Raw genomic sequence first — 27,767 nt, 5'->3', positions numbered from 1 at the left:
GCAAGGCCGGGAGGCGTGGCGACCCCTGGTGGTGACATGGGAGGTGCTGGGTGCAGAGGTGGGATCTGGGGCGGAGCCAAGGTCAAGGCTGAGGCCAGGGTTCGCAGGGACAGAGGATCTAAGAGGGGGGCTGGCGGTGGGCAGTTTATTCCACTTCATGCAGACACTGACCCACGCGCTCACGGAGCTTAAAAATGATACATCGAACCACACGGATGTCATCCCCTCCTCCCCCCAGACACAGAAAGACACTTGGCTGAGTGGGATGGGGTCCGAGGGTACAAAAGCCTCCGTCCTGGGAGAAGGCAGCGGTGTGGGCCCAGGTGGGGGGAGGGGCAGTGTCCTTTCTCCCCGGAGGAAAAGTGCAGAGCCAGGGCTAAGGCCCCAAGGCAGGGAGGCCCCCGTCTCACAGCAGATTGGCAACGGGCAGGCCGGGAAGGCGTCCTTCACAGTGGCCATCCCCTGAGGGGCCGGGCAGGGCCGGACCTGTGTGCTGCAGCTCTTGGGAGGCTCAGGAGCACGGTGGGCAGCACCTTCTGGGTGCCGGGCGCCCCAAGCTCAGTCTTGGGCACTGTCCGAGCGCCACTTGAGGGCGTGGTCCTTGTGGGCGTCGGGGACGATCTGGTTACGCATGCCCCCAAGCAGGCTGGACGTGGCCTCTGTGGCCAGGATGAGCGGCTTCACCACGGTCGGAGGCAGCTGGCGGATCACGCCGCCCACGGCGCCCGTCAGCCCCTTTTGCTCATGGCCCCGCGATGCCACGTCACAGATGGTCTGAGCTGTGTCCAAGATGCCCTGTGGAGGACAGAGGTCAGGGTGGGGTCTGCATGAGGAGATGGGCATGGGGGACTGGGGCAGGGTGGGGGCCTGGTCACCTCTCGCACTGTGTCGTAGGCCTTGGCCACACCCTCCCGCAGGTCGGCAGGCTGCTGGCCCCTGCGCAGCCTCCGCGCAGAGCGCTTGTCCTGCAGGGAGCGGGAGACAGGGGCTGCCGGGGACAGGATGTCATACACGGTCTCGGCTGTGGCCTGGGGGACATGGGAGCACTGGATGAGGACAGCTGGCTGGGGCACACATGTCGACCCCAGGCCCCCAGGACGGTCTGAGACCCCGCCAGCCCTCAGCCTCCCCGCCTGTCACTGTGCTGGCCCAGGGAGTCCTGCTCAGCCTTACTTCCCACTTCCTCCCACTCCTCCTCCCCTTCCTAGGCATCCGCCACTCCGCTCAGGGAATCTAGGAACATGGGACTCCTCAGGGTACTTTCCTAAAATCTTCTTAACCCAAACCTCTCTTCCTGCTGACTGCCACATTCAGTAGGTTCTGCACGGCTGCCACAGCTGCACACCTAAGACTGACTGCTCCTTGTCTCGCCCCCCAGATGCCCCTGCAAGATGGTCAGGGAGCCCATCCTTCCTTCTGTCTGCCAGATCCTCTGCCCAGCACCTCACCTGGCATCCCTCTTTCCCACCTGACTGAACACTTCCGGGGGCTCCCTGGTGGCCACGCATACCTCCCGCCTCCCCTGGAGCCCTGCCCTCTGTCCTGCTGGGGTCTGAGCTTGCAGGTTCCAGAACGTACCATGCACCTGCACTCACCCCTTAGCCCACTGGGACCATCAGTTCCCTACAGAATTCATCTGACAACTGCCCACGAGACTGGCTCCCGGGCTTCCCTGGGGTCCCTCTGGCCTAGCGAAGTGCGTGGCCTGAAGGAACCAGGGCAGCCCTTGGGCCTCACATTCTTAGTCTGCAAACACAGCCGTCCTCCACCCCCCTTTACAAGACATGCCATGAGCAGGAGACACGGTGGGCTCTGAAGGCCTGGGGGGCACTCCCACTCTTGCACAGGAACCCCTGTGGGCCTCGGGAGACCTGCCTTGGAGGCCCCAGGCAAGTCACTTAGCATCTCCATAGTTGTTTCTCTATAAAGTAGGGCTGTCATACCCAGACTACCCACTCTCAGAAGACCTTTGAGGACAGAACCTGGGAGCTGTGGTGCAGAGGGCTTCAGCTGCTCTGTCCTGCACAGCCCAGATGCAGGGCACCCACTCACCTGGATAGCCTGTACCAACCGGTTGCTGAGTTCCAGGGCGGCAGAGGCCGTGGACGAGCCGAAGGAGGCAGCCCCTCGCTGTAGCCCCCGCATGAGGCGGCCATCCTTCCTGTACTGCTCAATGGGCAGCCACAGCAGGTCCCGGAACCCTTGGACTAGGGGGAAGGAGCGCTCAGAGACACCCGAGGCTGCCCTGCCCCCACCTCCTCCTCTTATTCCCAGTGGCAGCTTCTAGGTTGCCCAAGGGTAAAAGCAGTTCCAAGGGCTTCCAAACCCAGGCACTCACAGAGCTGGACAACTGAGTGCATGGGGCCCACGCCTCCCAGCAGGCCGGGCAGCTGGTTCTTGCGGATGTCCTGCAGCCACTCGTTGAGGGCATAGCCCAGCACCTTGTCCACACCCAGGAGCCTGGCAGGGCAGGGAGGTGAGGAGGCAGAAGGTGAGGCAGAGCCACACATGGAGGGATTGTGGGGCCAGGAGGACTCAGTACCCCTGTGGCAAGTCCTGTGGGCACTCCTGCCCTCCCTGTGGTCCCACCCAGTCATGTGCAGAGGGATGTTGCCCAGGCTGGAGTGCAGTGGTGCGATCTTGGCTCACTGCAAGCTCTGCCTCCTGGGTTCAAGCAATTCTCCTGCCTCAGCCTCCTGAGTAGCTGGGATTACAAGTGCCCGCCACCACGCCTGGCTAATTTTTATATTTTTAGTAGAGACGGGGTTTCACCGTGTTGGTCAGGCTGGTCTCAAATGCCTGAATGCATGAGCCACCATACCCAGCCAACTGCATCCTTTTTACAGAGGAGAAACTGAGGCCCTGAGAAGGGTGATGACTTGGTCAAGGCCACACAACCATTCAGGACCAGAACAGAGGGAAGATCAGGGACCCTGGAGAGAGGCTAGGGTGCTGGGGACTCACCCGTGCCTGCAACAGAGCCGCTTTAGCTTCAGCTCGGAGCAGTTGAGTTGGGCCAGGCCAATAAGGAGGCCAGCGAAAGTGCCCTGGGAGAGGGAGGGGATCCAGGTTTACCCGATGGGACTCAGGGAGCCAGCCAGCCCATGGGAGCCACTGGAGAGCACCCTGGCCCTGACGGTGTCTGGATGCAAGACCTGGCCCCCAGAGGGACTCAGCCACAGCTGACCCCACATGGCCACCCCATCTGACCGCCCCACTTACCACCTGGTCCATCGTGACGTGCTTGCCATGGTAATCCAGCCAGATGGGGACCTCGGATGTGAAGCGGAACTCTCTGGGTAGGGGAGCAGGAAGAGGAGGTTCTCTGCTCACTGGCCCGGTTCCCAGCAATCTGGCCCAGGAGCCCCCACCCACAGTCCAGCAGCCTACCTGAAGTAGATGGGCTGCTGGTCAGCAGGGGAGGGGCTGTGTCTACCGCCTGGGGCTTCCTGTGAGCCAGCTGTCTCTACGCCCTCGGCCTGCCCTTCCAGGGGACTGCTGGACTGGGCTCGAGTCTCGGGGCGAGCTAGGGGAAGGGAGGTCACAGACTGGGAACCTGGGCTGTCCTGGATGGCAGAAGGCCCAGATGCTCCCCTCCCCGGCCCAGCCTCTCACCCTCAGCAGAGGTCTCCCCTGGGACCACAGGGTTGACGCCGGCCACCAGGCTAGTGAAGAAGTCCTTGAGGAAGAAGAGGGCATCCTGCAGGGGAAAGGTCCGGGCGCGGATCAGACCCAGAGGCCTGGAGACAGTGGGGTCACCCTGGCCTCTGCCCTCACTTGGACCACTCACCTGGTCCACATTGAGCCGCAGGGGCATCAGCGAGACACGGAGACAGCACTCAGGCCCGCCCAGGTTGGTGGTGGGGGCCACGTGCAGCGCTTTGATGGTGAGCTGGGAGCAGAGGGTGAGCTCTGGATGCCTGCTGGGCCTCTGGGGCTGCAGCTCACCCAATCACCCGGCCTCTGAACACACTGTTCCCTTCGCTAACACAGGCCCTAGCTCTGCCCTCCTCCCAGGCTTACAAACAACCTGGGTGTTCGTGTGGGAATGCGTGTATGTGTGTGAATCCGTGCACGTGTGAAGATGTGTCCCTGACGGCCCCATGCCCTGCCCCAGGGTGGACGGTGCAGGCCGCTCGTACCATGTTAGAGTGGGCGCGTCGTGGCATCCGCTCACTCGTGTGTAGGTACAGGAACTTGTTGATCTGGGAGGAGGCAAGCCGGTCTCGGACCTCCAGCTCCTGCACGATGAACACCTGACGGGACAGCGGCCGCTCCTCCAGCTCCTGGCCAGGGGCTGCAGGGCCTGTGACTGGCTCCGCTGGGTACACCTCGTGCTGGAAGCTTACCTGTGGGGTGGACAGAGGCCTGGCCAGGTGAACAGGGCCCCAAGAGGGAGGGAAGGGCTGGTCCAGACCCCTTCTCTATTCTTTTTTCTTTTTTTTTTTTTTGAGACAGTCTGTCACCCAGGTTGGAATGCAGTGGCATAATTTCGGCTCATTGCAACCTCTGCCTCCCGGGTTCAAGCGATTCTCCTGCCTCAGCTTCCCCAGTAGCTGGGATTATAGGCATGTGCCACCACACCCAGCTAATTTTTGTATTTTTAGTATAGTCAGGGTTTCATAATGTTGGCCAGGTTGGTCTCTAACTCCTGACCTGAGGTGATCTGTCTGCCTCGTCCTCCCAAAGTGCTGGGACTATAGGCATGAGCCACCACGCCCAGCCCCAACCCCTTCTCTATTCTATGCCCAGCAGAGACCTGCCTCTCCCTCCAGACCTGCCCCTGCCCTTGCTTCCCATGCCAGCTGCACTGGTCTCTGCCACTCAAGGAGTCCAGGCCTGTTTTGCCTTCAGGACTTTGTTCTCGTGGCCCCTCTCCGTGGAGAGCCTTCCTTCCCCCTCTTCCTGCACACCCGCCGGCTCGCCATCAGGTCTCAGAGGCCCCTGGTCCCCTGCTCTGACACTCAATCTCCCACACCCGATCTGCAGCCAAACCTGTGGCCAGCCCCCATCTAGGCTCTCCTGAACCTGCCCACGCTCAACAGCCCTCCCTGAGTGCTGCAGAGCCCCGTCCCACAGAGGCCTCTCCTCAAAAGCCCTGAGGGGGTTCGTCTCTTGTAAGACCCAAAAGAAATATTCTGGGTCGCTGGTTATGCACAGGCTCTGCTGTTCCTGGAAAGGCCGGGATGCTTCCAGCTTGCAGCTTTTTTTTTTTTTAAAACAGAGTCTTACTCTGTTGCCCAGGCTGGAATGCAGTAGGGCGATCTCAGCTCACTGCAATCTCTGCCTCTTGGGCTCAAACCACTCTCCTGCCTCAGCCTCCCGAGTAGCTGGGACTATAGGTGCCCACTACTGCAACTGGGTAATTTTTTTTTTTTTAGAAATGGGGTTTTGCCATGTTGCCAGGCGACCACCTCCTGCCTGCTTCTCTCACCACAGGAGCTCTAGATGGCCAGGCAACCACCCCTGAGTGTCCCGTCCCCACCCCAAACACACCTGCCTGGACAGGCTGGTCTCAAACTCCTGAGCTCAGGTGATCTGCCCGCTTCGGCCTTCCAAGGTGCTGGGATTACAGGCATAAGCCACCATGCCTGGCCCCAGTTTGCGGCTTTCACGCTGTCCTCTCTGCCTGAAAACTCTTCCTGGCTCACATCCCCACTTGTTCAGGTCTTTGTTCAAATGGTGCCTCTGGAAGAGGACCTTCCAGACCCTCCCCAGCACACCTGCCTCCTCCACCCCTGCAGACTCCCCTGAGCGCTCTTCACCATCGGACACACTCGGTACAGCTTGGTCCCTGCCTGGCTTCTTCCACTACAAAGGCAGGGGTTTTCCTCTGCGTTAGTCATTGCTACACGTGACATCGAGAACAAGGCCCGTGGTTCCATGACACACACGTGCAGTAGGCACTCGCCACCCCACTCACCTTGCTGAGCTGGATCTCCATGAGGACATGGTGCTGCCGCCCGCTGCCCCCCTGCGTGCGCCATGAGTTCTGGGGCCGGTTGGGGCCAGAGCAGCGGGAAGGGGAGCCCCTGGGGCCCGAGAGGCCAGCTCTTGCCCTGGGAAGAGGGACAGGGGCCAAGCTGACTCAGAGGAACCCGATTCCCTCCCTGTCCTCAGCAGGCCTTTTAGCCTGGGACAAGAGAGCCCCGCTAGCCCCAGTCCTGGCAGGCAGGTGGGATAAGGAAGGACGAGGAAACCGAGGCCCACTTGGGGTGGATGGGGCTCAAGGTCTCCAGCTGCTGAAAGTCAGAGCTGGACCAGCCTGAGCCCCAACCTTCACTAGCTGCCACCTGCACCCGCTCCTCCTCACCTGTGGCCAGGGTGGGGGCCAAAGTCTCGGCCTCCATATAGGTGCCAGACGAGGGAGACCTCACGTAGCACCACCCGAGTGCTGGGCACTGGGAAATGGGCAGGTGCCCGCAGCAAGTCCGAGCTGCCTATCGGCCGTGAGAAGTAACCATCCCGCACAACGATGGGGCCGGGATGCAGCTGTGTCACCACAGGCTCCCCGTCTCGTGGCTGCAGGGAGGCCAGGTGGAGACGTGTGACACAGATGTTCGATCCAGCCCAGCTACCCCAGCTCCAGCTCCTGTTTCTCCCCTGGTCCCACTTCTTTTTTCTTTTTTTTTTTTTTTAAAAAGACAGGGTCGGGTAATGCTTGGTCACCCAGGCTGGAGTGCAGTGGCACAATCACAGTTCACTGCAACCTCTGCCTCCCAGGCTCAAGCGATCCTCCCATCTCAGCCTCCTGAGTAGCTGGGACTGCAGACATGTGCCACCACATCTGGCTAATTTTATTTTGTTTTGTAGAGAGGGGGTCTCACTATGTTGCCCAGGCTAATCTCTCATTCCTGGACTCAAGCAATTTTCCCACCTTGACCTCCCAAACTGCTGGGATTACAGGCGTGACCCACCATGCCTGGCCTCCTCCCTGTTTTTGATGAAAGATGACACTCCTGGGTTGCTATCCCCAAGCCTATGCCTGAGTGGTCTGTTCACGAAGAGCCTGAGAGTCCCGGGCTCCTGCCAGCCCTGCCTCCTAAGACCTCAGTGAGTTCAGATACTCCCACCGGCCCTTGCAGCCACATTCTCCACCCCTCTCGCTAACTCCCCTCTCCTCTTCCTCCATTCCTTGAATGTCCCAGTCCCTCTGCCCAGAACACCAGGCTTCCTCTTCCTCTGGAAATCTACCCACTCCATCAAAGCCCAGCATCAGGGCTGCCTCCCTAGGGCAGCAAAGACCTAGCACCGTGTCCCCAGGTGACGGCGACTACCTCCTGCCTGCTTCTCTCACCACAGGAGCTCCAGATGGCCAGGCAACCACCCCTGAGTGTCCCATCCCCACCCCAAGCACACCTGCCTGGACAGCAAACCAGTCCACCCATCCCACCACGCACCGGGATGCCCAGGCCAGGAGCGTCAAGGATGCAGAACTCATCACTATCCAGGGTGTCTCCATCGCCCTCCTCTTCCCTTTCATCTTCCTTCTCCTCCGAGCACGACCCTAAGCTGCCAGCAGGGCCCCTGACAGGTGGTGAAGGGGGCGGGGCCCCACTCCGTTCACCTGGGAATAGGTAGACTGAGATGGGCGACGCCTGAGGGAGGTGGCCACCTGTAGGAGAGAGGCCACTTTGGAGAGGCGCCCACAGTGGGTGCCTGACTGTGTCTGCTGTCCCCACAGCACCCCCACTCCACCTGAAGGCTGGGCCAGCTCCCGCAGGCTGCGCTCAGTGTCCAGGAGGGCGTCGGTCAGGTCGCGCTGGTTGATGAGGGCCATCTCCACTGGCGGGCACGAGGGCAGAGAGGCAGGACTCTCCGAGAGCTGGGCCAGGCAGGGGAGGAGCAATGAGTGAGACAGGACGAGAGCGGCCCCCAGGGCTCCTCCAACCCCAGGCCAGAGACTCTGGTAGCCTGTGTGGCCAGGCCTCACCTGTACCTTCTGGCCGGCGATCTCCGTGGGGCTGGGGGGCCGGGGTGGGGGATGCAGGTCACCCGTGCTCATTACGTACTGGAGCAGGTTGACCAGCAGGGCACAGGAGTCGGCACAGCTGTGCACGTGTACCACATTGTTGGAGCAGCGCAGCTCGAATAGCGGTTGGCTCTGTGGGCGGGGTGGGGCGAGCAGCTATGTGAGCACAGGGGCCGCTGCCTGCTGGCCCCACCTGCTCGCTGGGAGGGCACCGCAGTTCTGACCCCGCCACAGGCAGAACAAGGATGGTCTCTCCTGGAGTGGATGTCCTGCCCAGTAACTCCAATGAAGAGGTGAGCAAACTGAGCCCAGAGGGTGAAAGCGGCTTGGCCCAAGGCCATCCAAGGAAGCAGAAGGGTGCCCACCCACCCTACCCCACTCCCCGTGAAGGGCTCTGCATGCCCAGCAAGGCAGGGCCAGTTATCTCCATCTCACAGGAGATGAACCCGGGGACCTACGAAGGCAGCTGACTCCCAAGGCCTTGCTGATGCCCTGGCTGCAGCGTCCTCTGGTGGCAGGACTGAAACCCATTCATTCATTCAGCCAGCATCAAGGGACCCCCCCCAGGGCTGTACTGTGGCCCTTTGCAGGAGGGGTGCTAACTGCAGCCCAGGAAGGGCAGGTGTGAACTGTGTCCGGAGCCCGGGCACATGAGGGAGCAGTAGCCCCTAAAGAATCCCTTGGCACCGGGCGCGGTGGCTCACGCCTGTAATCCCAGCACTTTGGGAGGCCAAGGCAGGCGGATCACAAGGTCAGGAGATCGAGACCACGGTGAAACCCCGTCTCTACTAAAAATACAAAAAATTAGCCAGGCGCGGTTGTGGGCACCTGTAGTCCCAGCTACTCGGGAGGCTGAGGCAGGAGAATGGCGTGAACCCGGGAGGCGGAGCTTGCAGTGAGCCGAGATCGCGCCACTGCACTCCAGCCTGGGCGACAGAGCGAGACTCCGTCTCAAAAAAAAAAAAAAAAAAAAAAAAAAAAAAAAGAAAGAATCCCTTGGCCCCTGCACCTGCTCTGGCTCCAGGAGCCAGAGTGACAGCCTCACTTACCAGTTTGCCCTCGGTGCTCCCTTTCCAGGTTTTAATCACAAGTTCCAAGAGGTCAACATCCAAGACACAGACATAATCTGCAGCAGAGGCGAGAGAAAGGTCCTGTGGCCCCCTTCCACCTGGCCCCGGCCCCAGCACCTGGGGGAAGGATCCGGCTGATCCAGGTGTAGCCCCTGCTGTGCGGGCTATGAGTGGGAGCTAAGGACCCGGCCAGCAGCTGCGGGGAGACACCTGGCTGCTCTGGGTGTGGCCGGGGCGGTGGTCCCTCAGAGGGGAGGGAGCCCAGTCCCGGCCCTGCCCACCTCGCCGCAGGTCCAGGGTCTCCACCTCACACTTGTCGGACAGGTACAAGGCGGAGTCATCGAGGATGAACCTGGGGGGGAACAGGGCTGAGAAGGGCCCGGGCACCACTGCAGGTGGCAGCTCCACGGGAGCCGAGCAGAGGGGTCCCAAGCCCACAGGAAGTGGTATGGACAGGCCCCTCCAGCCTCAGCGTTCCTGCCTGCACAGTGGGGAGAAGGCCCAGACAGCAGGCAGTGGCAGGCAGGCAGCACTTGCAGCTCTCAAAGTGCCTGCAGTTCCGACACCTCGTTGGGGCCTCATGACGGTCCTGGAAAGGGGTGTCCATTTTTCCCCCTACTGCATTTGTGGTTCTTTTAAAATAAGTTCTCATTTTTGGCTGGGCGCAGTGGCTCACACCTGTAATCCTAGCACTTGGAGAGGCTGAGGCGGGCGGATCACCTGATGTCAGGAGTTCGAGACCAGCCTGGCCAAAATGGTGAAACCCTGTATCTACTAAAAATACAAAAATTAGCCGGGCATGGTGGCGGGTGCCTGTAATCCCAGCTACTTTGGAGGCTGATGCAGGAGAATCGCTTGAACTAGGGAGGCAGAGGTTGCAGTGAGCCTAGATCACACTACTGCTCTCCAGCCTGGGTGACAAAGTGAGACTCCATCTCAAAAAGAAATAATAATAACAAGGGCCGGGCATGGTGGCTCAAGCCTATAATCCCAGCACCTTTGGAAGCCAAGGCAGGCGAATCACGAGGTCAGGAGTTCGAGACCAGCCTGGCCAACATGGCAAAACCCCATCTCTACTAAAAATACAAAAATTAGCTGGGTGTGGTGGTGGGTGCCTGTAGTCCTAGCTATTCGGTAGGCTAAGGCAGGAGAATTGCTTGAACCCAGGAGCCAGAGGTTGCAGTGAGCCGAGATCATGCCACTGCACTCCAGCTTGCTGACAGAGCGAGACTCCGTCTCAAAAAAAAAAAAAGTCCTTATTTTAAGGGTAACATAATGAAAACTCCTTTAAGATATTTTAGAATAAAGAAAATAAAAAAATCATTCATCATTCCTAATTCCTAATTCTGAGAAAACCACCACACACATCACCTTCCAAACTTTCTCTCTACAGCTGCACGCACAGACATATATAAACATGCCTTCATGAGCTGATTTTAAAACGTACGTAGTCCTGTATCCCATGTTATTTGAGTAAACACTATACTGTGGCATCTTCTTATCTTTTATTTATTTATTTATTTACAGACGGAGTCTCACTCTGTCACCCAGGCTGGAGTGCAGTGGCGTAATCTCGGCTCACTGTAACCTCCGCCTCCCGAGTTCAAGTGATTCTCCTGCCTCAGCCTCCCAAGTAGCTGGGACTACAGGTGCCTGCCACCACCCCCGGCTAATTTTTGTATTTTTAGTAGAGACAAGGTTTCACCATATTGGCCAGGCTGGTCTCGAACTCCTGACCTTGTGATCCGCCCGCCTCGGCCTCCCAAAGTGCTGGGATTACAGGCGTGAGCCACCGCGCCCTCCATCTTGTTATATTTTCAAGTGATTCTTCAGCTTCACCTTAATCCTCGCATGGTTTTCCACCTACTAGGTGGGCCATGCTTATTTGCTCGGGTTGTGTATCTAAACGTATCTAAAACTGATATGTTTTGACTGTTTTAACTTATACTATGTAAGCATTAAATTCCACCTCTCTTATTCTCATATCCCAGGACAGCCCCCAGACGTGAGATTACCAGGTCAGAGAGCACAAATGCTTATAAGGCTCTGATCAGGAGGGTCCAACTGCCCTCCAGGAAGGCGGAAACAATCCACATTTCTGAGAATGGGATCATCACCCGAGTGCACATTAAAACCGAGAGTGCCAGAGGACACACAGCTGGCAGCCAGCTTCGGCCTGGCGAGGGTGGGGCGGCCCGGTGTGGGGTGGCCTGCATACCTGAGCAGGAAGGTGGAGGTGTCCACGATGATGTTGCTGGACAGAGTGAAGGTCTCCGCGGTGATGAGGACACGCACAGGGAGGTAGAGTGGCCTGGGGGTGATACTCGGGCTGGGAACGGCTCCTTATACCTGAGAGTCCATCCCTGTCCCCAGCCCCGGACCCTCCCAGCCCAGTACCTATAGTCCACGGCGCAGGAGAACAGGTGTGTGTGCAGGATGGTGATGACCGTCGGGGGCAGGTAGCCCAGCACAGGGTCATCCAGCACGTCTAGGAACTCCAACAGCTTCAGAGGCCAGGGCAGGAGGAGGCGGTGAGGATCAGGTGGCCTCTTCCCTCCTCTAACCCCTCCCTGTCGTCCTGGCCCCTGCCTGGTACCTCACTTTCTGCCCACTAGCTGTCTCCCACACCCCTTGCCCAGGAGCTCCGGCCAAGGTCAGCTGTGGCCCAGTCCATGTTCCTCCCACCGGCCTCCTCCCACCTAGAGACCTGCTTGCCCAAAACAGAAGTCCAGAGTCATTGGGCCATGTGACTTCCCAGGCTACCCATGCTCACCTGGGAATGCCAGCTCTGCTCGGGCAGGGCCATGTAGTGGCGCAGGGTGGCTTTGTGCAACCGCAGTGTCACCAGGAACTCCTGAGGGTGGAGGTGCAGTCAGGGCAGTGCGGAGGCCAGCCCCACCGCACACTGGCGCCGCACCACGCACTGGCGCCGCACCGCGCACTGGGGTCCCACCGCGCACTGGCGCCGCACCGCGCACTGGGGTCGCACCGCACACTGGGGCCGCACCGCGCACTGGCGCCGCACCGCACACTGGGGTCCCACCACGCACTGGCGCCGTACCGCGCACTGGGGCCGCACCGCGCACTGGGGTCCCACCACGCACCGGGGCTGCAGCCCAGGCTAGCAGGAGGGGTGGCTGGCAGGCAAGCCTGTACCTTCACATTCTTGTGGGGGTCCAGGTGGATGCGCACAGCAGTGGACAACATGTGGGGGCCCCGGCCCTGGCCCTTGCGGCCCGAGGCTCCCCGCTCAGTCACCCCTTCCTCCGATGGGTAGATGGTCGGGGCCAGCTGAGCCGGGGGAGCGAAACTGGGCAGGTCCAGGTGACTGGGCAGCGGGTAGTCATCCACCGTCGCTGGGGAAGGGTCTCATGAGCCCCCTGACAAGCCGACTGGCTACCCACTCCACCCAGGGCCCACCTCCATCCTGAAAGCCCTCCACCGCCAACCCTGGCCCCCAGCGGTGACCTGCCCCACCGCCAAGCCTGGCCCCCAGCGGTGACCCGCCCCCACCCCCAAGCCTGGTCCCCAGCGGTGACCCGCCCCAGGCCTCACACCTCGGTGGTAGAGCGTTGCCTTTTCAGCTTCCAGGCAGAAGTAGCCGAGTCCTGGCTGGCCACAGTACTGGGAGACGCTGAAGAGGGTGCCATGCTCCATGTCCAGCACCAGCTCCCCGTGCACAGCCTCCAGCCGCTTGCCACCCTCGTCCTGCAGAAGGAGCACACAGCGTGGCTTCCCCAGCTGCACTCAGCATCCCTCAAACCCTCAGGGGGTTGGCGGCTCCTGGAGCCCTGGCCTAAGGGGGTCAGCTCCAGTTTCCACCATGGACGCTGCTGGAGGCCCTGGATGGCACTTGCCTCTTCTGCCAGGAGAAAAATAATCTCTGCCGGGTCTGCCCACTCTGCCTCTTTGGAGTCGGAATGGTGGGTGCACCATGCCCATCCCGACTCCTAGCATGGTGCTTTACATACAGCAGGGGGTCAGAAGGAGCTGATGGGCTGTGATAGGATGGGCAGGCTGGCATGGGTGGGCTGGTGCTGCCCACTTAGGCCTCCTGCTTTCCACATTCCTGACCTGGAGCTGCTCGTGCTGGTCTTGCTCTGCCACCAACGAGAGCTCTGAAGTTTGGGACCCACCTGCCCGGGGTTCCACTCACCTTGGTCTCACAGAGGGCTGTGATCCGCCCCTTCAGCACTGTCACCAGTGTAGAGAAGGTGCTCTGCAAGTGAAGACTTGGGGCCTCAGGGGCAGGGGGCTGTGGGCCGCCCGATGCCCCCACTGAGAAGAAGTGGGCATCCTCATCATCTGAGTCCGAGTCTGGGGTGAGATCAAAGCAGTTGGCTGGGAAGGAGACCGGGGAGGGCTAGCCTGGCCCGTCCCAGACCTGGGGGTCCTCCCTCTAGCCCAGCACAAGCACCTCTCATACCCAACTTGAAGGCTGACTTGCACATCTTAAAGCTGTCATGCCAGAAGCCTGAGGGGCCAGGGAGGCCAGAGGGCTGGGCGGCGGGGTCGGAGGTGGGAAGCAGGTCTGCGGGCTCCCACATGAGCAGGTCGTTGTTGATCCTGACACGGACGGGTGGACGGCAGGTAAGGGAGGCCAGACCCACCCGTGTCCCGTCCCGCCCTGCTGGCCCCACGTCTCCACCTGTTGTAGATGCTCTCGTAGACCTCCTTGCTGGGCAGAAAGATGTGGACACGGGGCAGGATCACTTCCAGGCTGCAGCGAGACAGTGCCAGCGTCCGGCTCTGGAACGCCCTCATCTCCTCAGGGTCTCCAGGGATCACCATCTGGACAGGGTGAGGGGGAAAGAGCAGGAGGGCCATCTTAGAGATGCTGGCTGGGGCCTGTCTCTGGTCTCAGTCCTGCCCTCCTGTTGTTCATCATTCATTCATTCATAGAGCCCTTCTCTGCTGGGGATGCATGATAGCCATATGGATACAGTGCTGATGGCACACCTGTGCTGTTCTAAGGGCTTCAGGTATGTTAACTCCTTTAATCCCCACAGCAAGCCTATGACACAGGTCATGGTTAGGCTGGGCGCAGTGGCTCACGCCTATAATCCTAGCACTTTGGGAGGGCTAGGTGGGTAGAGCACTTGAGGTCAAGTGTTCGAGACCAGCCTGGCCAACATGGCGAAACCCTATCTCTACTAAAAATACAAAATTAGGCCGGGTGCAGTGGCTCACGCCTGTAATTCCAGCACTTTGGGAGGCTGAGGCGGGTGATCATTTGAGGTCAGGAGTTTGAGGCCAGCCTGGCCAACATGGTGAAACCCCGTCTCTACTAAAAATATAAAAATTAGCCGGGCGTGGCAGCGGGCGCCTGTAATCCCAGCTACTCAGGAGGCTGAGGCAGGAGAATTGCTTGAGCCTGGGATGCGGAGGTTGCGGTGAGCTGAGATAATGACACTGCACGCCAGCCTGGGCAACAAAGTGAAATTCTATCTCAAAAAAAAAAAAAAAGAAAAAAAAGAGAGACAGGTCATGGTGCCCATTTTCCAGGGGAGGAAACTCATCTATAGGTAACTCTTCAAGGTCAGGTAACTCCCCAAGGTGACACAGCCACCAAGTGGCAGAGCCTGGCCCTTAACTGCCTCTCCAAGTGGACAGTGCTGATCGACCATTCAGGTGGGGTGGGACCTGATCTTTCCAATGGAGGACCCATGCTCCCCGGGGCCTACCCTCACCAGTGCCCTTTCAGAAAGACTCTGATTGGCTGGAAAGAATGGAAGAGCCGAAATCCTCACTGGTTTCGGGTCAGCTCATGCCCACCCCATGGGGTCATGCTGCCCTGGCCCGCAGCCACACAGGTGGCTCCTCTGGCAGGAACCCGGGCGGTGGGCAGGAGGGGGTCCTGGGAAGAGGTAGGGCCAAGCCTCACCTCCTCTGTCTCATACATGGTCCTCTTAGAGGAGAAGGGTGAGGGCTCAGGTTCCCGCAGCTCACATGGACTCTCCGCTGACAGCTCCAGCTCCTCTCCCTTCTCTGGGGCCACCTCCCACTGTGCGCTGCTGGACTCGGGGTTCACAGTCACCACTACCCTGCCGAGGCACAGGCCTGTCACTGGCCTGCAGGGTCCCCAGCACCCAGTTCCAAACTGGCCCCCTGCCACCCCCAGCAGTAGAACCCTCCTCTCCTGGGCCCCGTCCAGAGCCCCTACTTACTGGGGCAGGAAGTACTTGCGCCCAGTGCTCTTGGGGTCCAGGGCTTTGGAGACACGCAGGCAGGGGACAGGTGGCTTCTCTCCATCTTCATAGATACCTAAAGGGGGACGGGGAAGTGGGAGGGCCGTCATCACTGCTGACTTTTCCTATTTCTTCCCCAATGCCCAGGTCGGCTCAGAGCTGTGCCCCCGACTCCACACACACTGTGGTGGGCAGAGAAAGCCAGAGACAAAGGGTCCACCCTACCTGTTGGCAAGTAGGCCAGGGACTGGCAGTGCTGGGACCCCAAGAGCTGGTAAAGGCCTGGCTAGGGGCTGCTCGGGTTGTGACTGGGCCCCTTCCATAGCCCCAAGCCCACCTCTCCTAGAAGCCAGGCCTCTCGCCCCAGGTTCTGTCACTCAGGGAGCTCTTACCATGTAGGTCGGAGCAGGTGAGTTCCAGGCGGGTGGGGACTGGGGGGCCAGGCCCACTGCTAAGCTCTGACCGGAACTGGGGCTCACTCAGCTCCAGCCGAAGTTGCTCAACCCGCACAGACTGGCCCGCCCAGGGGTCCCGCTCAGGCCGCAGGTCAGCAATGGGGAAGCGCAGTCGCAGTGTAGCCCGGGGTGCGGAAAGCAGAAATACTGTCTGCTCCTCCATTGCCGGCAGGGGCTCTGTCTGCAGGAGGATTCCGGGTCAGAGCTGCCGTCAGAGCCCCTCCCACTGTGACCAAGAGCCGAAGAACCCAGGCCCTGCACCCGACCCCGGCCTGGCCCTGGCGGGGCCTCTCACCAGCAGGCCAGTTGGAGGCTCGGCAGTTACAGTGGCCAGGCGCAGTAGGGCAGCCAGCCGGTCCAGCGCCCCCAGTTCCACGTCTGCCTGGAAGTTGGCCAGGTCCAGGGCCAGTTCTGAGTGGCAATGGCAGGCAACTGAGCGCCGGGGTCGGCTCTGAGGGCGAGGGAGTTCAGGTCAGTGAGGGTTGAGTGGCACTCGGCGTGTGGGACAGGAAGGCCCTCTCCGTAGTGGGAGAAGAGCTGGAGCAGGGGCCAGGAGGGCTCTGAGGAGGCCTGCCCCACCTTTGCCCAGTGCACACAATGAGCTTGTTTATTTATAAAAGCCGCCCGAGATGTGCCTTTCTTAGCCACAGAGGCCCAGCAGGGGTTGCCATGTTGAGACAGGGCAAGGGCATGACCAGGCTAAGAGACTGGCATGGGAAGGGCCAGGCAGGTATTTGAAGGCCCTGGCATGGTGAGGTGTGGAGCACAGGGGAAAAGAGACAGGGCTGGGCAGCAGAGGCGGCCATGGCAGAGGCCAGGGTGGGGTCAACACGCCATGGGGAGCAGTCGACAGCCTGGTGACCTGGAGCGGGTGGGTTACCTTAGGCACATGGCGCAGGGTCTGTGTGTGGCGCAGATGGGCGCAGGGCCGAGCTGAGGCCTGGGAGCCCAGGGTACCAGGAAAGGTCAGGATCTGGGGTGGGACCCGGGAGGCACACAGGGTCAGGCCTGGCCCCACAGCCACCCAAACCTCCAGACCCCGCCTCGCACACATTCTGTCTCTGCCCTCACCTCCGTGTACTCAGGCTCGGAGGTGCCCCGGGGCCACAGACACTCCAGCACCTCGAGCTGCCCAAAGCGCATTTCCATGCTGGTTGTCCGCCGACCCCGACTGCCTGTCCGCAGCTCCCAGGACAGCTGCACGGCTGTGCCCGTTAGCCTGCGGGAAAGAGGACAGGCATCAGAAGGTGCACTTAGGGAACTCCGATGGTCTCTCCTCAGGCCCTGGCCTCGGGCTTATACCGAACGTGGCTACAGGGACAGGCCCTCTGGAAGCGTGGTCGAAGGTGGTGGAAGTCTCGGGAACCGAAGGGCCCATCCTTGGTGGCATCAAACTCGGTGAAAAAGTGCGTGGCGAGGTCAGGTGGTCCGGAAGATGGGGCAGATGTCTGAAGCAAGGTCAGGGTCACACCCCCCAAGGTCATCTTCAGCAGCGAGTCAGGGCGCATGGTGTCCAGGAGGTGATTGGGGGCCATCTTGCCTGAGAGGACAGAGGTTTCACCAGGGGCTCCCAAGAGATTCTGGGTACCCCAGGTGGAGCAATGGTTGCTGGGGGTTGGGAGGCCAAGTCTGCCACACCATGTGGCTCTGGCAGAAGGCTTGGTCACGCAGGGATGACACCGGTGCCTCCAGTAGGCCAGGCCCTCTGCCCAGGCTCAACTGAACCCTCCACAGGGTGCTGGAAGGATAGGATGTGATGAAGCACCCGCCCACAATAAGCTCTCAATAAACCTGAACCCAAATATACAGCCTGGCAAAGGCTATGGAAGAGGAAGCTGAGTCTCAGAGAGTTTAAGCGCTTGACTAAGATCAATTACTGAAAAACCTGGGCTCTGTGCACTATATCACCAGCTACTACCTCGTTTGGTCCCCAGGGAACCAAGTCACAGATGGTAGATATCCAGGCATCGCTGGGGGTTCCCTGACATCCCACAGCACTAAGGCCTCTTCCAGTCCTTCCTGTCCCTGGAGTACCTCCAGGGTGCTCCAACTCACCAGCTGGGTGGGCCTGGGCAGAGAGCCGGCGGGAGGCCACGTCACTGTGCACAGAGGAGGCCAGGTCTACATCGGAGAGGGACAGCTCAGAGAGGGCTGAGGCCACACTGCTTGTGAGGCCAGCCATGGAGAAGAAGAGGTCTGTGGGTGAAGTGAGGAGTGTCAGGGACAGCCGGCCCCAGCCCCTAGGCTCCTGCACCCACACTAGCTGCCTCTCCAACCATGTCTGACTCCACACCCACCAGTGCTATCCAGGTTGAGAAGGGGGTTGGTAAGGGGGTCTGGGCTGAGGGGCTCAGCCACCACCCCGGCCTGCAGCTGCTGGTTCAGGTCCTGCTCAATCAGCCACAGGTCTTCGGCACCTAGCGGGCGGCTCTTGTTCAGCTTGTCAGCCAGGCCCTCGTGGTCTGCAGGGGAGGAGACTTCAGTCTGGGCTGGCTGGCCCTCCCAGCCACCCCAGCCCCATGCCACCCAGAGGCCTCACCTGTAAGGCTCACAGCGCTGAGCAGTTCCTGAAGGTGCTGGAGCTGCCTCGGCGTCAGAAGCAGGTGCAGGGAGCCCAGCTGTCCCGCTACCTCCAACTGGGGGCCAAGGGGGCAGCCATGGAGCCCAGGCCCACCACCCAGCTCCTCTAAGAGCTACCACCCGCCTGCCCTTGCCCTGGGAAAGCAGGATGCTGGCTGCCAAACTAAACTCTGTTACTAGCTAGCTGTATGAACCGGGCCACAGCTTGACCTCTCTGCCTCAGTTTTCTTTTTTTTTTTTTTTTTTTAATGAGATGGAGTTTCGCTCTTGTTGCCCAGGCTGTAGTGCAATGGCACAATCTTGGCTCACTGCAACCTCTGCCTCCCGGGTTCAAGCAATTCGCCTGCCTCAGCCTTCCGAGTAGCTGGGATTACAGGCATGCGCCACCATGCCTGGCTAATTTTGTATTTTTCGTAGATACGGGGTTTCACTGTGTTGGCCAGGCTGGTCTCGAACTCCTGACCTCAGATGATCCACCCACCTCGGCCTCCCAAAGCGCTGGGATTACAGGCGTGAACCCTGTGCCTGGCCTACAGACTCAGTTTCTTTAGCTGCCAAGAAGGAAGTAAATCCCCCACTTGACATCCCCACTCTGGTCTGTGGATAATCAGCCTTGCTGAGGAGGAGGAGTCTTAAGATGGGGTACTCACCCTCCTCCCCAGGAGCCTGGGGACCCACCTTGGGGCCAGGGAAGGCCTCATTTTGCTTCAACTTCACCATCAGCTCCATGTACCCTGAGCAGCTGCCAATCTGCAAGGGGGGCTCTGCAGGCTCTTCCTGGGAGGTGGGAGGATACAAGAGGGGAAGGTTGAGAAAATGGGGTCAGAGATGGATGGTCAGGAAGGATGGGAGGGGGGTCAGAGGGCTCAAGGGATAGGAGACAGAGGCTGTGGGAATCAGAGCCCACTCACCTGTGCGGGGAGCTCCTCGTAGTGCAGGCGGACCCCTGCCAGCTGCAGCAGCTTGTGCAGGAAGGCAGGCGGCTGATGCACGTCCACCGGCGGCGCCTGGCTCGGGTCCCGCACTGCCTCGTCACAGTACTCCAGTCTGGAGAGTGTAGGGTCAGCCCGTGCCCTGGCCACCCCAGGCCTGGAGCCCCTCTCTCCACACAGTGCTCTGTTCTAGGGGCACGGGGTCAGGGAGCCTGGCCTGCAGAACTGCCCCATCTTACCCAGGCCGCCCTGAAACGCCATGTCCAGCTCAGAGGCTCAGGCCAGCCCTTGCTCCTCAGACCCTCAGCATCTAACTTGGTTCTTGGGGCCTCGGCCACTCTGGGCCTGTATCACCCGGCCTCTGGACACCAGTCCAGGCTCACGATACAGCCCACCTCCCCAGCCCTACCACCACCGAGGCCCACCCAGACCCACCCTGCCTCTTCCCAGGAACCTAGGCTGTGGATGGGGACCATTCAGCAGCTCCCACTCCCCCTCTTCACACCAGTCCACCCCAGATCACCCTGCCCTTACCTCTGCACACGGACCTCCACGGCCACACCACGTTCCCCATCACCCGGAGAGTGCTCCACCCTCACGACAGTGTCCAGGAAGGTCACTTTGATCCTCCGAAGCACTGAGGAGTCGGGGAGGGGTCTCAGGTCAAGTGGAGCAGCAAAAGGGAGGCAAAATTTCCCATCTGGGCACCAGGTGGCCATGCCGCTGTCTGGAGCCCTTGTCCTGTGTGCCATGGAGGGGCAGGGGACAGGGCGGCCAGGAGGGGCCTGCTCACCAGTCTCAATGGTCTGGGCAAACATCTCCAGCCCCTCCAGGGGCTGTGGTGGCTCAGAGGGCTCTGGTAGCCCGTCCCGCAGACACTCCTGGGCCAGCTGCAGGCTTGTGGTCATGCATGAGGCCCAGCTCTGTGAGTCGGCAGCCCCTGGCGCTGTAGGGAGAAACAGGGTCTCAAGGCAGGCTGGCTCAGTCAGGTCCTAGACACCCTGGCCCTCCCCACTTGCCTGCCCCCAGCCTGCCCTGCCCTCACCTGGACCCCGGCGGGGCTGCAAGGTGAGCTGGAGGCCGGACACGCGCACTGTGCAGTGGTCGGTGAGCAGAGCAGCCCAAGGCACGGCCACCTCGATGGAGCCCACGAAGCCTTCCACCAGCTCCAGCGGTGACTCCATCGACTCCAGCACCTCGTTCACAGACTGGGAGCAAGCAAGGGACAAAACCAGCTCAGGGAAACCCCAAATCCCACAGCTGGCACAGGCTTACCTGGCCATGGTGCCTTGGAGAGCACCCTTGGCTTGCCCCGTCCCTCCACGTGTTATCTACAAGGTCCTACCTATGCTCATGCTGTCCCCTGCTACAGGCCAGCCCCCCCACCCTATCACCCAAAGATGCCTAATCCCTCAAGCCAGAGCAAATGTTTCCCTCACCACTTAATTCAAGATAATATTTACTGAGTACTTTCTACATGCTGACATTGAGACTAGATGGGTAAATAAAATGTCTTCATTCCCCAGCCAAGCTAGGCTCCAGCCAGGGACTCAGAGCAACTAGGATGAAACTGAGAGGTGAGCAGGTGCTGGGGGTTGGTGAGGGGGCCATGGGGAAGACGCCTAACCCAGCCTGGTCTGTCAGAGGAGGGGCAAGCTGAAGAATAAAGGGAGGGGGGTAGGCGCTGGTAGAAGGTGGTGTGTTGCAGGCACAGGACAACATGGGTACATGTCTGGCAGAGTCTGGAAAACCCATGTTCAACCTGGGTGAGGAGAGTTCAAAGGGACAGTGTCCAGAAGAGAGGGGTTGACCTGATGCCAGATGGGACCCCCCCTCAACCCCAAACACCTAGTGTAGCTGTACCTCTCTGTGAGGCACAAGGCTGAGCCCCTGGCTAAAATGTCCATGCTGGAGTTGTACCCCTGCCAACCTGGAAGCTCCTTGAAGGCTGTACCCCACCTGCTTCCCCCGTGACCCCAGGTGCCACCCAGAAAGGGCCTCAGTAAACTGGTCGGATCCAAGAATAAAAAAGCACATGGCAGAGCAGATGGAGTCCAAATTCCTCACCCAGAGACCCACAGCTCGGGAAACTGAGGCCTAGAGACAGGACTAATCTAGTCACCCAGTATACAACAGGGACTGAGACTGGGATCCGGGCCTCTCTCTCTTCAGGCCACTTCAGAGGTCCTAGGCACTCAGCTTCTTTGGGGGCCTTCAAGGTGGGGTCTGCAGGCTGAGCTGGGAGGAGAGGCTGGTTATCCAGAAAGCACATGCATTCCACCAGGGCCCTGGAGAAGCCAATTCGACCCCCAGCAAGAGGGCAGGGAACACGAGTAGGGGCGTTTTCTGGAGCTGAAAGTAAAAAGGGGAAGCCTAGGGCTGGGTATGGTGGTTCACGCCTGTAATCTCAGCACTTTGGGAGGCTGAGGTGGGAGGATCGCTTCAGGAGTTCAAGACTAGCCTGGGCAACATAGCGAAATCCTGTCTCTATAAAAATAAAATAAAAAAGGGGCAGCCTAGAAGTCTGGGCCGTCTTTCAGGCCAGCCTTAGAGGCTAAGGTTACAGGTCAGAGAGGGCTTCCTACACCATAATTCACAGACAGCAGGCCACTGGGAGGTGCCCCCAGTTCAGGGCCGAGGGTTATCCTACCCCACATTTGCTCACCAGGGCCTGGCCTACCCCCAAAGCCTAGCTCTTCCATCCAGATTAGCAGACCCCTGAGTCCAGCCACAAAACTGAGAAGTCCCTGCCTCCATGCCCACCCCTGCTGCTCTGCACCTGGTGGATTGACCAGGACGTGCCTCTAATTGGTGGCTCCTTCAAAGCTCCCCAGGTCAGCTGAGCTGTGAGTCAGGGCTCCTTACCATTCCCAGCCTCAAGTCTCTGACCCAGACCTCACACCTCTTGGCCTCCCTGGCATCTCCCTTGGCCTCCTCCAGGCTTGAAGCCAGATCTCCCGACCTTTCCTCGAGGGCCCCCCTCGAGGCAGGGACACTGACCCCGGTGGGTGGGTGGGAGATGTGGGTGGGGGCCATCCAGTCCCTCCCTAGACACCCACTTAGCCCATCCCACTCTCCCAAAAACAGGAAGTAGGCAGCGACCCAGGCACACAAGGTGTTGATCAACACTGGTGCTGACGCGGTTGTTGACATACACATCCAGTGGTTTGTTGATCCCACCTACGGGCCCAGGACCGTGGGGTCAAGAGGTCAGGGCACATGATCCACAGGTGTCCTCGCCAGGGCTCCGGACCCCTACCAGCTTCCCCGACCAGCTGCACAGGCCCAAGTCTGTCACTGCCCTGGCCCAGCTCGGTTCCTATGCTACCTCCCCAGCCCCTCCTCGGCCACCCTCCTTAACTCAGCCCCCAAACTCGACGAGTTTGTCTTGCATTCTCCAGACAGGTGATCTCGCCCTCTCCAGCCTCAGTTTCTCCTCCTGTGGAGATGGAAACCCCTTCCCGCTCAGTTTCTGGCTCTGGTAAGGAACTGAAGCAGCCAGCCGGGGTGCCTCTGACGCCTGGAGAGGGCAAGATTCCCCTGGCCTCTCTACGCCCGGTGCCTGATCCCCCCGGCCCGATCTTTCCGCAGGGAGCCTCCGGTCGCTGCGCTCCCGCCCTCCGCACCTTCCTGGCCTCGGGCCTGGCTTCTCACCCAGATTTCCAGGTGGATGTCTCGCAGGGCAACGCTGCCCTTGTACAGATCGAGGCTGAGCTGGTCCAGGCTGAGGTGCTCTTGGAAGAAGTGACCTAAGTAGTGGTGCAGCAAGTAGCGGCAGACCCGCTCTTTCACACAGTTTGACCATGGCCACAGCCATCGTGACATCTCGGAGACCGCCGGGGCCGGGCCGCCTCCGCTTGCCGCCCGCCGGCGATCCCCGTCCGGCTCTGCTGTTCACTAGAGCCCCCGGCTCGCCCCGCCGCTTCTCTAGGCGCCAGGCCGCGCCCCCGGACGCCCAGCCACGCCCCTACGCTCACTGTCATTGGCTATTGCAAAGGGTGAGGCCTACTGATTGGCTGCGCGGGGCGGAGCCTTCGGGCGCGAAAAAGGGACTGGGCTCTCTGCATGATATAGTGCCCTCAATCATGATTTACGCTTGCGTAAAGTACTGTGTGGGCGGACCTTTAACCTTCCTTCTACAGGCTCTGGGAAGGCTGTTGCTCCAGGTGCCGGCCCCGCAAAGGAATGCGCATGTGCTGATTCGTCCAACCACTTTAAGTGGTTGGGGAGGATTTAAAGGTACAGTGTCCCAGCAAACTTCGCAGAAGCCTTCCCCAGAGGAATAAACTCAGTGCGCGATCTTAAGCGCGCATCTGTGGAAACAATTAAGTGGGTAAACATTTGCATTTTGCAAAATCCTTTACCACCCTTTATCTCATTGAGCCCTCTTAACAATCGTTCAAGGTAGGGATTATTGCCACCGCTTTACAGGTAAGAAAAGAGATTTAGACACAAGAGAGACCCTGCCTCAAAAACAAACAAAAATAAAGGTTCTGAGTCCATCACCAAGGAAGGTCTTTTTTTCCCTCCTCACCCCGGAATGCTCAGCGGGAGATTAACTGACCCTCCCTTCTCTCTGCCGTGAATCAGGCCTTAGGCACCTCTCTGGAATAATAATAGCTTTTCATATCTCTAGTCCTAAAATCAAAGAATGGATTCTGCCTCCTTTAAGCAGGGGGGCATTGTTTTTGTACAGCTTGTGAGCTAAGTATGGTTTTTATGTTTTTTAAAAGGTTAGGGAAAAAATCAAAAGAAGAATGAACATTTCATGGCATATGAAAATCATATGGAATTCACATTCCAGTGTTTATAAATAATGTTTTGGTGTCACACAGCCATGCTCATTTGCTCAAGTTCTGTCCAGGGTTGCTTTCTTGCTACAAGAGCAGAATTCAGTACTTGAGACAGAGGCCTGCAAAGCCTAAAATATTTGTTTTCTGGCCCTTCACAGAAAAAGTTTGCCAACCATTGCTCTGTAGGGGGCGGCCACACAAAACCTCTTACATCATGGGCAACTTCAGGAACAGCCATAGATAATTATGTTTCTTTTCTTTTCTTTTTGAGACGGAGTCTTGCTCTGTCACCCAGGCTGGAGTTCAGTGGCACAATCTTGGCTCACTGCAACCTCTGCCTCCTGGGTTCAAATTATTCTCCTGCCTCGGCCTCCCGGAGTAGCTGGGATTACAGGTGTGAGCCACCACACCCGGCTAATTACCGTGTTGGTCAGGCTGGTCTCGAACTCCTGACCTTAGGTGATCAGCCCGCCTTGGCCTCCCAAAGTGTTGGGATTACAGGCATGAGCCACCGCGCCCAGCCTATGTTTCTATTTTATTTTCATTTATTTATGTATTTATTTTGAGACGGAGTCTTGCTCTGTTGCCCAGGCTGGAGTGCAGTGGTACAGTCTCGGCTCACGCAACCTCTGCCTCCTGGGTTCAAAGGATTCCTGAGTAGCTGGGATTACGGGTGTGAGCTACCCCGCCTAGCCTGTGTTTCCATTTTAATCTTACTTGGGAGCTGGACTCTTAAATTCTAATGCCAAAACTCAGCCTGAAGCAAGGGCAACCACCCTGGCCCACGGGGCAGGGACCTGTATTCCAGTCCCACCCATGGGTGGTTTCTTCTCCTCTTGTGACCCTCAGTTTTATCCTCTGTAACTGGGCTTGAGTTAGTAGGTGGAGACAGTTCATTACCAGGAAGGAACAGGCTCCATTCAGGGAGGCAGGCTGATAGGACAGCAATTCAGAAAGTGCTTATGGGCCGGGCGCAGTGGCTCAAGCCTATAATCCCAGCACTTTGGGAGGCTAAGGCGGGCGGATCACGAGGTCAGGAGATCGAGACCATCCTGGCTAACACGGTGAAACCCCGTCTCTACTAAAAAATACAAAAAAAAATTAGCCGAGCGTGATGGCGGGCGCCTGTAGTCCCAGCTACCAGGGAGGCTGAGGCAGGAGAATGGTGTAAACCTGGGAGGTGGAGCTTGCAGTGAGCCGAGAGTTTGTGCCACTGCACTCTCCGTCTCAAAAGAAAAAGAAAGTGCTTGTGGAAGGAATCGAGAGCTCTGCCTTCTTCCTTGGCAGGCCGGGGGCAGTACTGTGCTCACCAACTGATTATTGCATTAATAATAATAGACCGGGTTGGGTTGCTCACTCCTGTAATCCCAGCACTTTGGGAGGCTGAGGCAGGATTGCTTGAGCCCAGGAGTTTGAGACCAGCCTGAGCAACATAGCTGAATCCCTGTGTCTACAAAAAAAAAAAAGTTTCAAAAGATTAGCCAGGCGTGGTGGTGCGTACATGTGGTCATTTGAGCCCAGGAGTTTGAAATTGCAGTGAAGTCATGAATGCACCATGGCACTCCGGCCTGGGTGACAGACGGAGATCTTGTCTAAAAAAAAAAATTAATAGTAAATATAATTGCCACCATGAATTAAGCCTGTGTGATGTCCTAGGCCCTGGGCTTGTTACTTTACATGCACGATCTCATCTGCTCTGCTGTTCACCATATGCTCGTGAGGGAGGTTCTATTAATATCCCCATTCTTAAGGGAGAGGAGACCAAGGCTACGTGCCTAAGTGCTGTGGAGCGAATGAATGAAAAAGCATTAAGATTCAGAAATCATAAAAAGAAAAAAGAGCCTGGGAACGGTGGCTTACTCGTGTAATCCCAGCATTTTTGGAAGGCTGAGGTGGCCAGAGTCACTTGATCCCAGGAGGCAGAGGTTGCTGTGAGCCAAGATTGCACCACTGCACTCCAGCCTGGGCGACAGAGCAAGACTCCATCTCAAAAACAAAAAAAGGAAAGAAAAAAGAAAAAACACCACTTCTCCCTTCCAAAGGTGGTGGGGATAGAAGGGGATATTCTCTTGGTCCAAGAAAAGTTGTCCTTTCTAGGCCCCTGGAGCCACTCTGGGCGTTTGCTCTCCTCCAGTGAGGGAGGAGAGCAAACACATCTGCCTCACATCTGTCTCTTGTAACTTAACTGGTGGGCACATCCATCTCTTAGGAGTTGGTGCCTGCAGGACCATTCCTGAGCTCTAATTCCCAGTGCCGTGAGTGTGCCGCAGCAGAAGATCAGATAGAACTGAGAGGACGCAAAGATACTTCCCCAGACAAGCTCCGTAGAAAACCAACTCCAGAGACAGTCATTCCCCAACCTAGCCTCGGAGGAGGAGCTAAAGGAGTAATCAAAAAATCCTGGCACAGTAAAGGGGACTATATTCTCTTGGGAGGAAAGGTGGTGTTGGGAACCCCCTGGGGCATTCTGCAGCGAAGTCTCAAGCCCCACTTTAGGTCCAGCAGTTTTTTGTTTTTTGTCTCCCAGCCTGGAGTGCAATAGTGTGATCTCAGCTCACTGCAACTTCCACCTCCTGGGTTCAAGTGATTCTCCTGCCTCAGCTTCCTGAGTAGCTGGAATTACAGGTGCGCACCACCACGCCTGGCTAATTTTTGTATTTTTAGTAGAGACGGGGTTTCACCATGTTGGCTAGGTTGGTCTCGAACTTTTGACCTTGTGATCTGCCCGCGTAGTCCTCCCAAAGTGCTAGGATTACAGGTGTGAGCCACCATGCCCAGCCTTAGGTCTAGCAGTTCTATATGTAATTTTTTTTTTTTTTTTTTTTTTGAGACAGTACCTCTTGCTCAGGCTGGAGTGCAGGGGCATGATCACAGTTCACTGCAACCTCTGCCTCCCGGGCTCAAGCAATCCTCCCACCTCAGCCTCCCCAAGTAGCTGGGACTATAGGCTCATGCCACCATGCCCAGCTAATTTTTCTATTTTTTTGTAGAGATGGAGTTTCACCATGTGGCCCAGGCTGGTCTTGAACTCTTGGTCTCAAGCAGTCTGCCTGCCTCTGCCTCCCAAGGTGCTGGGATTACAGGCGTGAGCCCCTGCACCTGGCCTAGGTCCAGCAGTTCTAACAAATACACTGGCCCTGGCCACTGCATTTAGGGACTTCTTCTACTGGACAACTGGATTCCAGTCAAGAGGTCTGGGGAAGTTTGGGGCCAGGATTCCTCCCCATAGAGAGAAAACGGGGAGGGCCAGGCTTTGCCCAGGGGTGAGCTCCCGGGGGCATCCTTCCTACCTTAGATTAGGCGAAAACTCATCAGGTAAACTCTGTGCTTTAGGCCTCAGGGGCCCTGAAGGAGTCTCTCCCTTCCCCCATGGATGGCCCACCCTCTCGGTGAGAAAGGGATCACGGAGGTGGCCTGGGGACTGTGGCTTTTGACTCTGTCCTGGGTGGAAAGCTTGGGTTTTATCAGAGGGAAGGGCTTTTATGGAGGAAGAGCAGCCATCCCTCAAGGCTGGGTGGAGTGGAGGAAGGAGATCCCAGGCAGATGGCAGGGAACTAGGTGTCCAGGCCAGAGAAGCTCCTCTAGGTAGCTCAGGGGCAGCCAGGAGAACAGGGGGATCTGGACACACCTCAAAAAACAAACTTCATCTATAAATACATGGAACTTCATCTATACATTGTACAACTAAAATGGGTGACTGTTTTTTTTGTTTTGAACATATATCTGTTGTTGCATATAACATAATGTAATGCATTTCGTTTAAATTGTGGTAAAAGC

General features: G+C 58.4%; 3 protein-coding genes across 10 annotated transcripts in view; 2 read left to right on the top strand and 1 right to left on the bottom strand.

Annotated features, from left to right (window-relative positions):
• The window catches only part of ARL2 (ADP ribosylation factor like GTPase 2), a 218,820-nt gene that overhangs the window by 86,897 nt on the left and 104,156 nt on the right, over positions 1–27,767 (top strand). The window contains exon 1 of one of the 5 annotated variants that reach the window (XM_050757272.1): positions 13,185–13,188. The exons of the other annotated variants lie outside the window; for them this stretch is intronic. The gene's annotated coding sequence lies outside the window, so the exon portion shown is untranslated. Of the gene's footprint in view, positions 1–13,184; positions 13,189–27,767 lie in introns of those variants that run through there. 5 annotated transcript variants of the gene reach the window in all.
• Positions 132–23,137, bottom strand: ATG2A (autophagy related 2A). 4 transcript variants are annotated; one of them, XM_050757080.1, is made up of 41 exons: positions 22,852–23,137; positions 20,243–20,405; positions 19,991–20,143; positions 19,732–19,834; positions 19,177–19,312; positions 18,944–19,042; positions 18,225–18,321; positions 17,983–18,147; positions 17,741–17,881; positions 16,988–17,225; positions 16,757–16,904; positions 16,566–16,658; positions 15,981–16,136; positions 15,623–15,866; positions 15,210–15,306; positions 14,927–15,086; positions 13,691–13,833; positions 13,469–13,608; positions 13,199–13,383; positions 12,600–12,750; positions 12,199–12,398; positions 11,816–11,896; positions 11,440–11,546; positions 11,261–11,353; positions 9,324–9,394; positions 9,022–9,098; positions 7,940–8,104; positions 7,699–7,825; positions 7,401–7,615; positions 6,314–6,522; positions 5,924–6,059; positions 4,143–4,349; positions 3,791–3,892; positions 3,616–3,700; positions 3,391–3,526; positions 3,223–3,295; positions 2,965–3,047; positions 2,339–2,460; positions 2,053–2,207; positions 876–1,028; positions 132–795 (listed from the first exon to the last, which is right to left on the bottom strand). In XM_050757080.1, the coding sequence occupies exons 1-41, from the start codon at positions 23,020–23,022 to the stop codon at positions 559–561; spliced, it is 5,817 nt and encodes a 1,938-aa protein (XP_050613037.1). In that variant the 5' UTR covers positions 23,023–23,137; the 3' UTR covers positions 132–558. The 4 variants fall into 4 exon arrangements, with proteins under 4 accessions (XP_050613037.1, XP_050613035.1, XP_050613038.1 ...); XM_050757078.1 differs by having other exon boundaries at positions 7,934–8,104; positions 22,852–23,120; XM_050757081.1 differs by having other exon boundaries at positions 7,934–8,104; positions 13,199–13,359; positions 22,852–23,120.
• Positions 23,214–27,767, top strand: part of LOC126935630 (reactive oxygen species modulator 1) — a 94,028-nt gene continuing 89,474 nt past the window's right edge. The window contains exon 1 of the mRNA XM_050757371.1: positions 23,214–23,223. The gene's annotated coding sequence lies outside the window, so the exon portion shown is untranslated. The remainder of the gene's footprint in view (positions 23,224–27,767) is intronic.

The sequence above is a fragment of the Macaca thibetana genome, chromosome 14, assembly GCF_024542745.1.
Source record: "Macaca thibetana thibetana isolate TM-01 chromosome 14, ASM2454274v1, whole genome shotgun sequence".
Lineage (NCBI taxonomy): Eukaryota > Metazoa > Chordata > Mammalia > Primates > Cercopithecidae > Macaca > Macaca thibetana.
Note: the sequence above shows the minus strand (reverse complement) of the source record. Positions and strands in the feature narration are given on the sequence as shown.